The sequence below is a fragment of the Vombatus ursinus genome, unplaced genomic scaffold (genome assembly GCF_900497805.2).
Source record: "Vombatus ursinus unplaced genomic scaffold, bare-nosed wombat genome assembly UNPS02014894.1, whole genome shotgun sequence".
NCBI lineage: Eukaryota > Metazoa > Chordata > Mammalia > Diprotodontia > Vombatidae > Vombatus > Vombatus ursinus.
Genome location: NW_020954672.1, coordinates 3,445,690 through 3,457,976, shown reverse-complemented (window position 1 = coordinate 3,457,976; position 12,287 = coordinate 3,445,690). Strand labels below are relative to the sequence as shown.

The 12,287-nt window shown below is 50.3% G+C and overlaps 1 protein-coding gene across 1 annotated transcript; it reads left to right on the top strand.

The window, feature by feature from the left end:
• Nucleotides 1–878: 878 nt before the first annotated feature.
• Nucleotides 879–12,281, top strand: AJUBA (ajuba LIM protein). Its single transcript, XM_027842937.1, has 8 exons — nt 879–2,263; nt 5,493–5,594; nt 7,727–7,794; nt 7,961–8,023; nt 9,382–9,512; nt 9,628–9,679; nt 11,240–11,308; nt 11,937–12,281. The coding sequence occupies exons 1-8, from the start codon at nt 1,228–1,230 to the stop codon at nt 12,060–12,062; spliced, it is 1,647 nt and encodes a 548-aa protein (XP_027698738.1). The 5' UTR covers nt 879–1,227; the 3' UTR covers nt 12,063–12,281.
• The last annotated feature ends 6 nt before the right edge of the window (nt 12,282–12,287 follow it).

Genomic DNA, 12,287 nt, shown 5'->3' with positions numbered 1-12,287 from the left:
CTGTAGGTCAAAGTTTCCTTTCCCTTCCCTCTCTTTCCTTGTCATCATAGGATCATAGATTTAGAACTGAAAGGAAACACCTTCCACATGATCTAGTCCAGCCCCATCATTTTACAGATGAAGAAATCGGCCAAGAGGGAGGTTAAGTGCTTTGCTCAATGACACACAGGTAGTATGTGGCAGAGCCAAAATTCGAACCCAAGTTCCCTAACTCCTGAGTCAGCTCTCCTTCCACACTACCTCATTCTTTCTGTGCTTACATTGATCTCCATTCTCGTTTCTGTGTGTCTAGCTCTGCCTCACCTGGCCTTTTTCTTCCTCTAGAGCACACTCCCATTTCCTTCTTTCACATGTCCATCTTGCTTGTGGCTTGTATGTCTGAGAGCTCTTCTGTTTCTACTTTCCTCTTTTCACTCTATTTCTGTCTCAAGCTGTTCAGTTCTCTCTGTTTTTCCCATCTGTCTCCTTCTCCACGCTGGGAACAAAGTGACCATGTTTGCGCAGGACGTGCCTCTCTCTAGTCGCTTTCACTCCTTATCCTTGGATTCCACCGTGCCCCTCCGCACATTCCAACTGCAGACAAAGAGTCCTCCCATTGGCCCCTACACTCTTTCCTCGACTGCGTCTAAGGAGGTGCAATAACGACTCATTAATTGTCCTCTGCTCTCCTGTCTCCACTATCAAAAACTGTACTATATCCAGAAAAGAGAGTTAACCCCAGTCTCCCTCCCTCAGAAAGGGTGAATTAAAGATTCCTGCGCTGATACCCCCACCTCTTTCCCTTCCTACGGGCACACCGCGCTCCGCCCTTCCATGAAAGTAGGTCCGGCTGGGCAGACAAAAGTTTAGGAGAGAAGTTCGAGTCGGGTGCTTAAGTGTGGAAGCTAAGGGGGGGTAGCTAGGGGGGCGGGGGCCAAAGGGATCCAGGAGCTAGGGGAGGCAGGGCCAGCCCTCAGACTGATGAACAGATAGACTGGTGGATAGAACAGCTGCAGCCTTAGGTCCCCCCATCCCCGTATACTCCCTGATGGGTGGGGGAGCCGTACCCTTCTCCCTAGGGGATGCTGTGGGTTCCTGGGCGCCGGGTACCCGGGCCGCCAGCTGAGCCCCCGTGCCCGTCCAGTGCTCCCCAGGGGTCTAGATTCCTTCGGCCAGGGAGAGGGGGAGCAGCCCGAAAACAGCCGGGGGCCAGGGCAGGGAGGGGGCTCGAGGCCCCGACCCGAGGGTATGGAGCGACTGGGAGAGAAAGCCAGCCGCCTGCTGGAAAAGCTGAAGCTCTCCGACTCCGGCAGCGCCAAATTTGGCCGCAGAAAGGGGGAATCGAGCCGGTCTGGGTCTGATGTGACCCCTGCTCCTGGAAAGGGGAGATTGAACGGGTCCGGGGGCCCCAGGAAGCCTGGGACCCGGGGAACTCTTGGAGAATCTGAGGATGAACCACTGGAAGCAGCCCGCGAGCAGGGCCCCCTGGAGGCTGAGCGAATCCGACGCTACTCTTTTGAGGCGCCGCGCTACGAAGTTACTTTCCCCGGCGGGGCGCCCCAGCCCCGGGCCTTGCCTCTACCCCAATCGCTGCTCCCCGATTTGCGTCTGGAGACTTTGGCCCCCGCCTTAAGCCCCCGTTCTAGCTTCGCCAGCAGCTCCGCAAGCGATGCCAGCAAGCCGTCTAGCCCTCGGGGCAGTCTGCTCTTGGACGGGGCGGGGAGCTGCGGAGCTGGTGGCAGCCGGCCCTGCAGCAACAGAACCAGTGGCATCAGCATGGGCTACGACCAACGCCACGGTAGCCCCCTACCCACTGGGCCATGCCCCTTTGGCCCTCCATTCTCTGGGGCTCCTACAGGCTTTCCTCCGGGAGGTGTCCCCTCCGCCTACCCCGACCTCCATGCTGCCCTAGACCGTCTTTGCTCCCACCGGCCCACGGGTTTCGGCTTTCAAGAGAGCCGTCACTCGTACCCACCGGCCTTGGGCAGTCCCGGAGCCCTGGCCGGGGCTGGGATGGGAGCGACTGGGCCCTTAGAGAGGAGAGGGGCGCAGCCTGGACGACATTCTGTGACCGGCTACGGGGACTGCGCGGCAGGCGTCCGCTACCCAGAGGAGCTGGCAGCATTGCTGCGGCTAGCTGTGGGAACCGGAGGGCGGGAACCAGGCGCCCACGGGGAACCCCCCGGTACAGAATCCTCCGGGACTGAAGAACAGCCTGGCCCCTTCCCACTAGAGGCAGGCCGGGGTCGGGCCCGGGAACTTGAGTCTAAGGAGGACTACTTCGGTGAGTGAGGGCGGAAGGGTGGACTGGGGCTGGAGGGATAAGGTACCCTAGGGCCAGCACCCTGCAGTGTGGCAGGCTCTCCACGCATTTAAGTTGAAGAGACAGGCAGTGGATACCAGAGGCCTCTACCCACTTAGTCCAGTTTCTGATGGACCAGAATATCCAATTCTTTACATCTTCAGGTCTCCAAGTCATCCAGTGGGTCCCTCTTCACACCCCCCCCCAAGCGGTCACAGTTCTGATTTTTTTCGGCCGCTGGAGGTGCTTCAGGGGAACAGGGCAGGAGTGGGATAGACAGAGCACCCCCCAGCCTGGTTCCCCTTTTCCCGGCGGTGCCCGAGCAGGCGCCTGCCCGCCTTGCCCCCACCCCATCCCCTGTCTCCGCCCGCAGGAATGCGGGGAATGCAGGGGTGGTGGGGGGTGGGGAGGGCTGGCTGCGTGCTGGCTCCTGCCCGGCCCGCTCCAGGTGCCCGCAAGGCGGGGCGGATTGGGAGGGGGGTGCCTTCCTCCGCACACGCCTTGCGGCCCGTCGGGGAAATGAAGCCAGTGAAGCTGGAGGGAGTGCCTTGGGGCGGGAACGGGGACCCAGGTGCCTGCCCCACCCCGCCTAGACTGCTTGCAGACTTCAAGCATTTACTAGTAAGTAGACCTGGCAGTGCCAACTTCATATACACTCCCCCCTCCCTCAATCTGTCCCCACCTTCCAAAGGTCAGGGCAGGAGCAGAGAACCACAGAGACTGATGCCGAAGTAATTTACACTATCGTCATTGAGGTAGTGACCTGGAGTGACTGCTAGCAACAAGCAGCTTGGCAGTGACCCTGGCTACGGGTCAATATTTGCGGTTGGACCCAAAGGCTAGAAGGCCTCGACTATCCCCCTACAGCCTTCCCACTCCCATCCCTAGGACTGAGCCACTAGATTTTCTAAGGGCATAGGGGACTCCGTTAGTCTCCAAGATTTTCCCTCTTCAGTTTGATCTGGCAAATACGTATTGATTGAAGACTATTTTTTGCCTAGCTGAGGGGGACCTCAGTAGTGTGGAACCTGACTTCAAGAAGCTTATCCACTGCTAAGAAAAATACTTGCATTGTGGATGCAAGTAAGTAATAAGAAAATGTTAGACCATGCAATCAAATGCCTAGACTTGTGAGACCCAGGCAAAGAGATCACATTCAGATGTTGAATCCTTGAATTTGCATATGATTTGCCTGCATTCTTATCTACTGGGTGGTTTGTCCCCTAGCAGTTTTTCTAGTTAAAGGTTTTATTCTTGGTCCTGTGAATGCAGTCTTTTTCTCTTTCTCACCTGCCTCTATTGTCATTGATCCAAAGCCCCCTCTTCTCCCCCCCCAATTAGAACTATGAGGGTTCTACAGGGTGGAGGGGAAGAGGTAATCAGGAGAAGGGTTCCAGGGATAAGGAAGCCAAGGCTGGCTTGGAGGGCATTATAGCATTCATCCCCAGCCCCCACTCCAAGCCAGAGGCTGAGAGAGGAAAGCAGAGGATCTGATTCCTGATCTTTTTGGTGCAAAGAGAGCAGATAAAACAGGCAGGCAGGAATCACCTGGCAGGGCCTCTTGGAACATTGCTTTTGGGGCCCAAGGAAGGTGGATGTTAGGTTGAAGCAGCCTCTTCCTTTAAACCTTTAATACCTAGAAAATTATGGAGGAATCCAGAAAGGATGTGATCAGTCAGAAAGGACTGGGGTGTGTGTAGTGGTGGGTTACGGGTGTGATGCCGTAAAGAAGGAGAGGTGAGTGCACTCCCTGTTTTCCCATAATTTCCTAGGCTTCCTGGTGAGGTGGCTCTGACACATGGCCCCTTGAGGCATGGCTCTCCTGGTATGGATCTTTCCTGCCAGGGAGGCTGTATTCAGAGCCCTGAGGCTGAGGCTCATACCTCTCTACCCTGGGCACTAGATCTACTTTCCCCACTGCAGATCCCCTAATAATCTTTCCCCCTATCTCCCCATATACCTTGTATGATCACCCCAATGTAAGTGCCCCCCTCTCCCTGCTAGCTAGTCCTGGCCCATTTTTCCCTAGCTGTATCCTTGCCCAGCTGCTGTAGGGTGGAGGCAAAACAGGTCCAGGCCCATCAGATGCTGCAGCTGCAGCACGAGGCTCCCAAGCCCCTGGGCTCGAGCTGGGATGGGCCTCAACTTGCAGGTCGCAGGGCTGTGCTTGGGCAGGAGCACGCCACACCACAGGGGGAGGGGCAGGCCCAGCTCCCATTCAGATCTGATCTCTTCTTGGGGCTGGCTCTGAACCTGGGGGCCTCACGCTTTACACAGGCTTGGCATGGAGATGGGGACATGGGTGAGAAATAGCTAGAGTAAGATTCCCCCATGCCTGGGAGAGTTGCAGCCACTCAGCCCCCTTCTTTCACCAAAAAAGAAAAAGAAAAAAAGGGAAAAAGAAAATGGAAAGGGCAAGGAGGTCTCTGTAAACTTAGCCCCATCCTGCCTATCCAATCATATTTTTTATTACTCCCTAATCTCCATTTGAACTCTCCATGCCACACAGACTTGTCTCACTGTCCACCTCACTACCCACCATGCTTCTTCCTGTCTTCATGCCTTGCTGCCCTCCTCCCTATTCAAAAAAAATTCTACTCATCCTTAAGAATCATAGAGTATTAGACCAGGAAAGGACCTTAGACATGACTGATTCCAATTTTGTTATTTTTCAAATAAGGAAACTGAGGTTCAGATAAACTATTGGGAGACAGCTCATGCACCCAAATCCTCACTGAAGCCTTCTCAGATTACTTCTGCTCTATCCCTTCTGAATTCTTCTAGGAATTCTTCATCTTGTGTATGCCCTACAGTTTAGGACTTGATAATATACAGTATGTATTGTTATATTGTTTGGGATTGTTTTACATATTGGTCTTTTCTTCACAAGTAGACTGTATAACCTTCTTGAAGATTCCTCTGTCTCTTCTTATGAAGCTTAGCCAGGGTTGGGCATGTCAAAACTCAAATGATATATTTAATGAGTGAACAGTCCTAGGACTGCTGGCTCTGCTTTCTCTCAGCATATCCAGGACCTTCTGCCCTCTTTGCTAAGAAGGAAGAGCCTGTAAAAACCATTTTCTACCCTGTTTTCTCAAGTCTCTTTCCTGTGCCCAACAGGGTAGAGAAAAGGGGAGAAGGGTATGTTATTTGAGGGTCAGAGGAGGAAGGGTACTGGTGTGGTGACCTCTTCTCTTTTCCCTTCTCACAGGCACATGTATAAAGTGTAACAAGGGCATCTATGGGCAAAGCAATGCCTGCCAGGCCCTGGACAGTCTGTACCACACCCAGTGCTTTGTCTGCTGCTCTTGTGGTGAGTGAAGCCCTCCTCTAAACAAGAATGGATGGGGCAGGTATAAAGGTCTCAGAGAGAAGGAATGGCAACATCTGGGTCAGGACAAGGATTGGAGCAACATGAGAGCTCTTGATCATTAAATTTCTCAGTGGAAAGCTTTTGGGCATCTACCGAGTATCTGGTACCTAGTTCTTTCCTATTTCCTTCCTTCTCTGCCCGTGTGTCTTTATTTCCCTCTCTTTTTCTGTCTTCTCTCACTGCATCAGGTAGTCTGCCCCTCCTTCCCTTGCTTTCTCTACTGATCTGTTCCCCCCTCTCCTTCAGTCGGCCATCCTTTTTTTCTTTTCCCTCCTTTCTCATGTCTGTCTTCTTTTTTTTTCTTCCCTCCGTCTTTCTCTGTTGTGTTCCCTGCCTGCATAGCCTAGGCTCTGGACTCTGGGCTCTGAGCTTTGGGTCCGGGCCTGCAGCCCTGTGCTTGGTGGGGTTTAGTCTTGGGCAGCCAAGTTGCCTGGGGCGACAGTGAAAGACAGGAATGTGGAAGGGGAGGGGGGGGTGGGCCTAGGGAATGGGGAGCTGTGGGGGAGCTGGGAGAGGGGTTTTCTCTTGGCTGGTCAGAGTTCAGCCACCTCTCTGGAGTGCAGGCCACTGGGCCATGCCAAGCTGATGACATCACGCTACAGGAATGCCCACTGTTAGCTCAGGAGGCTGTGCAGGGGCTCCCTGTCGGCCCTGACTCCCCCTGTCCCTCCCTCACCATCCCCTCCACTGCTGGTCTCCTGTTCTGATTCCTTTGCTAAACCTTTAATCTCCTATCTCTGTCTGTCTGATGATCTGACTCCCTCTTTTTTTCTCTTTCTTCCTTTCCCTTCCCTCCCCCATTTGACTCTCAGTTGTTGTCTTTTTCTGACTGTTTCTTACTTTCAGCTTGTACTCTTGCCTCCAAACCCCACCCCCCTTTCTGTTTTTCTCCTTAGTTTTCAGATCCATTTTTACAACTGCCCAAACAGAGCTATGCATGGAAGCTCTAATGGGAAGACAGCAAAGGTGGGAAATATTCCCGTTCTTGCTTTGAGGTCCATCAATTGCCCTAGCCCTCTGTCCCCCATTCCCCACCCCCAAGATCTGTGAGACTCTTTGCACTAGCTTGTGGGACACTGATGGAGCTGAAAGAAATCTTTAGAGTATTCGGAGTGCATCCTGGGGCTGTCCCTGATCTTTGGGGTTGCTGAGATCGAAGGGCATAGCCCAGGATATCAGGAAGCACAGCCTGCTTTGCCGCCAAAGCATTTTGTCCTGGTCCCAGTATCCCATGATCCTCCAACAGAGTTCAGCCCCAAGAGGGAGTTAGCTGAGGGGAAGGGCACAGGACCAAGCTATTCACAGAAACAGAAGATGAGAACTCTGTTGTTCTTTTTTACACAGCTCCCAACATGGAGTAATGTGCATTAGGAATTTTTAGAAGTAGATGGTGATGATGATGATGATGATGATGGTGATGGTGATGAAATCTCTCTTTCCTGAGATGAGGGTTGGGAGAAATTTCAGAAACGGTTGTTTGGTATTTGACCAAGGGAGGGAACAAACGTTTTTTATACCCCTGCTATGTGCCGGATACTATGCTAAGCACTTTATAAACATTATCTTACTTGATCCTCACAACCCTGGAAGGTAGGTACTATGATCATCCCCATTTTACAGTGAGGACACTGAAGTAGATAGGTTAAGTGATTTGCTAAGGGTCACACAGCTAGTGAGTGTCTGAGGCTGGATTTGAACTCAGGCCTTTCTGATTCTAGGCCCTTTGCTGTATTTAGTTGTGCCATTTGGCTACCTTTAGAGGTCATAGGTGAGGACAGGTGGAGTGAGGGCAGAGTGGGATTTCATGGAAGGGGAAGGGATAATAACATTGCTTTAGGTGTTGGGTAGGGTGGCTTAGCTTGAGTCTAGCAAGGTGACTTGAAACTAGATCATGAAATATATGGAGTATGGGCTGTGTTGGAGGGAGTAAAAGACTGAAAGGTATAATCTGTTTTCTGGGAGGAACTTCTATCCTGAAGAGGTAGTCTTAGATGCTTCGTGGATCCTGAAGGAAGTTGGGATTGTGTAATAGATTCTCAATCCCCCTTACTTCTCTTCTCATTGGGTTCCAGGGAGGACACTTCGATGCAAAGCCTTCTACAGTGTCAATGGTTCTGTCTACTGTGAGGAGGATTACTTGGTGAGTCAGGACTGATTTTTTTGTTCATTGTGCCTAGGATTGGCCCCCACTGGCATCGCTTCCTCTTTCCCCATGTAAGGGGTCCCCTTCATTAAGTCCCTTTCACCTTGTGGTCACATCACTTTCAGTTTGATGACAGCCTTTTCTCTACCTTCCACCCTTCTAGTTTTCAGGGTTCCAGGAAGCAGCAGAAAAATGTTGTGTCTGTGGTCACTTGATCTTGGAGAAGGTAAGGAAAATTCAACTGGATTGCTGTTACTAGTGGGGTGTTTTAGGAGGGGGCAAGATAATCAAGGGCAATGGAGACTGAAGAGTCAGGGATGACTTGGAAAGGGTTGGGGCAGATGGTCTAAACCTTCCTGTAATTCAGTGTGGTATAATGGAAAGAATGCTAGATTGGGGATCAAAGGCCCTAGGTTCAAATCCTGGCTCTGACAGTGTGACCAGGGGGCCAGCCACTTATCCCTGTTTCCTTGTCTATGAAATGAAGGGGTTGGACTAGATGGTCTCTAAAGGCCTTTGTGGCTCTAAAAGCTATAATTCCTATTTCACTCCAAAGCCTATCATAGCTTCCTCTTGCATGGCACTCAAAAATCCTCCGTGATGTGACCTGACTTTACCTGTCTAATCTTATCTTCCTCCTGTTCTTCAACATGCACTCCTGGTCTGTCACATTCGGTTTGTCTTCTAGTACTCCGCATGTACGCTACGTTCATCTTTGCTGGTCCTATTTTTTTTCCATCTGCAATATCTTCCCTAGCCCTTCTGTCCAGCGCCATCTTTCCAGGTGTAGATCACGACCCTTTCTCCATGAAGCCTTCTCTAACCCCTACTCACACTGATCTTTTTCTTCCCTAACTCCTGTGGCTTTGGAGTCTTTGCCACATAATCATGTATATTTGATTTCCTAATGTTCTGTAGGGTTTCATGTATATATGAAAACTTTCATTATAAGTTCTTTGAGGTCATTCGTTTGGCAAACTTTTATAAAGCACCTACCATGTGCAAAAATGCTGTGCTGGGTGCCTGTGGAAGGTTCCTTATCCTTTCCCTGTTCCTTAATATTACAAATCTTGTAGAGGTATAAGACAAAAATACAGGTAACACAAAGTTATCTTTTCAAGGGAGAAGTTTAAGAACCATTTCTTTGCTTTCAGTATAGTGAAAAGCTCACTAGGATGAGAATCAGTAGACTTCTGGGACCTTGGACAAGTCACTGAATGAATCTTTCTAAGCCTTAGTTTCTTCATCTGTAAAATGAAGATATTGAATCTAGTAGTTTATAAGGGTCCCATCCAGGCTTAATATTCTATGATTCTTCTCTTGGATCCTCCACTGTGCTTTACTCTGTGTGTGTGTGTGTGTGTGTGTGTGTGTGTGTGTGTGTGTGTGTGTCCCCAAGATTGTGCTGACCCTTAACAAATGCTTATTGGAACAAAAAGAAAGGCAGAATGAGAAGGCTGGGTTGGGGGTTATAAGGCTGCAGCCTGATATAAGTTGGTACCTGGAAGGGTAGAATGGTACAAAAATTTGGGCTCACATCCACACTAATCATACTCCTTTCCCCTCCTCCCACAACTGAGTCAGATCCTGCAGGCAATGGGGAAGTCTTATCACCCGGGGTGCTTCCGCTGCATTGTCTGCAACAAGTGTTTGGATGGCGTACCTTTCACTGTGGACTTTTCCAACCAGGTATACTGTGTCACCGACTACCACAAGTAAGTTCTACCTGGGAGGTTGGGGGAGACAGAACTGGGGCCTGAGGTAATACTGGTTCTCTGAGGCCCGAGATACGTTCCCAATTTGAACTTGCCTCTGCCTTCTCTGTTCCAGAAATTATGCCCCAAAATGTGCTGCTTGTGGCCAGCCCATTCTCCCATCAGAGGTCAGTATATCTGGGTTTATGTGGAGCAAATAGATAGAGCTGATGCCAGTGTTTAAGAAAGACCTGCTGCTTAGGCTATCTCCTTTCGTCACCTCTCCCCACTCCCACAAACACCTTCTGCAAGCACTCATGGTTGAATCAGAAATATTTCAGGCCAATTCCTGGGTGGCTCTGCATTTCACATTAAAAAGCACAAAAGACTCACCTATAAATGTTTTCCTTCCTTGAAACTTTGTTTCAAATGAGTGGTACGGCCCTCACACTGAGACCTTTGCCTCATACCCCAAAAGAATTTGGGTCCCATTTGTTTGAAGGGGGAATGATGGGGTACAGGTCCAAGCCAAAACCTTTGCCCCTTACCCCAATAAGAATTTGTGTCACATTTGTCTGCAGGCCCTAGAAAACCCCTCCTTGTATTCTCCTTGAACTCTCTCACTTGGTCAAGGAAGTCTCTAGTGTTCTCCTGAGGCTATAATCCTATAAACTGGCCTTTCATTATCCCCTATACCCAATTTCCCAACTCTCTGTTACCCTTAGCTTAGCCCAGCCCTCCACTGTCTGTTACCTCCAGAGGGCCCCCTGTTACTTTCCACCCTTGATCCTATTTAGACCCCATTCTGTACCTCACAGTCACTCCCATCAAGGTCCTCTTTAGACCCCTTCTCCAGTCACCCCAAACTGCTTGGCCATTCCTAGATCGCTCCTACAGTCTTTCTGTATGTGAAGTCCATCTGGCCTCCATTAAGGTGCTCAGATTCTTAAAATCTAGTCAATAGCTTACAAATGTTCAGATTTCTTAAGAGTCTGGCCAATATGGTGGATCTTTAATAAACCTTGTCTTTGGCTGAAAGAAGGGTTAGGTCAAATTCATTTGGGCAGGACCCGTGTGTCACTATTGTAAGATCCCAGCACCCCGAACCCTCGACATATGATTCTCTGAACCTCAATATAAACTAGCCCTTTTTCCCTTATCTTATTAGGGAATAAATATGTCACAGAACCCTTGATCTGACTGCATTTAAGTAGATTCAGGAAGAGGGCTGGTAGGAGAGCATCCTTGAACTTACTCTTAGATGGAATGTGCCAGAGAAGCAACTGAGGTCATAAGCAAGAGAGCTCATAGAGAAACCAGAGCCCATCAGCTCTTACTGTTCCTGGGCAGGGGTTATTTCCTGTCCCTCCCCTTCAGGGTAAGGCCACCGTGTTTGATCAAGCCCAACCCGCTTCATCCTTACCTTTCCCCTGCTCCCTCCTATCCACTGATGTGCAAGGCAGAACTGTCTGAGAGGAGCCCTTTAGCTTCTAGAAGGACAGTCTCATGGTGCCACATATAGCAACAAACTGAAGTAGGGTCACAGCAATGTGCCAGCTGGAATTTAGCTGTGGGAGAGGAGGAGGAGGGTTTGCAGTAGCCACCAAAAGGTATGTTTCACCTCAAAATGGCAGTGGGGGCAGGGGGTATTTATATCCTCATAGTCTGGGTGAGGTGTACATTTGTGGGTGAGATCCAGCATCCTCATTCCTGCCCTTGTAGTTGGGAGTTTTTGCCTTTTGTTTCAGGGCTGTGAGGAGATTGTGAGGGTGATATCCATGGATCGAGATTACCATTTTGAGTGCTATCACTGTGAGGTGAGTGTGGGGCTGGGGAAGAGGCAAGATTACTTGGTGTTAAAATCTCTAGAGTGAACTTGGGCTTATGGGGGAGATAATAATAACTGCTCACATTTACATGGTACTTTGTAAGCCTAGAAATAGTTCCCTCACAACAAACCTATGAGATAGGTAAGATAAGTATAATTACTTAGTCCACATTTACAGGTGAGGAAACTGAGCCTTGAAAACAGGTAAAGTGCGTTTCTCCAAGGTCACAATAGCCAGTTAGTGGCAGAGCTTGGATGTGAGCTCAGGTCTTCTGACTCACAATGTGGTGTTCTTTCTCCTATATGATGCTTGAAAGCCAGGAAGCCAGGGGAGCTCATCGATACCACTCTTCAGGCCCTGACTGCTCAGCTTCTTCCTTGTTTTTCTCCCTTCTGGGGCAATGGGGACTCCAGATCCAAGGAGAGAGCCTATCCCAGCATTTCTATTGCAGCAGCGACACCTGGTGTCTGGCTGGAGCATTGACTGAAGTTATGTCTTTGGGGAAGCCCCTGCAAACCCAATCAATGGGGAATGAGAGGTTGGAAGCTATAGTCAGATGGCCCTGAATACTCTGGGTGGCCCTGTACTAGATGTGATCTATGCCCTTGTTCCACAGGATTGTCGAATGCAGCTGAGTGATGAGGAGGGCTGCTGCTGCTTCCCCCTGGATGGACATCTGCTCTGCCATTCCTGCCACATGCAGAGGATCAGCGCTCACCAGGGCACTGCCAACTATGTCTGAGCTGCCACCTCCATCAGTTCCTTCTGGATCCCAAACTCCAGCCGTCAAATCCCTCCTAGACAGTGAGCAGTGGAGAGCCCATTGGGGTGGAGGTGAGGGGTACAGGAAAGAAGGCAGGGCAGGTGGGTATACTGCAGGGCAGATAGAGGATAAGCTGGAGATCAAAAGACCCAAAGAGGATGATATCCTATTTGGGATGGAGAAGGATCTTTCCCAGTACCAGAA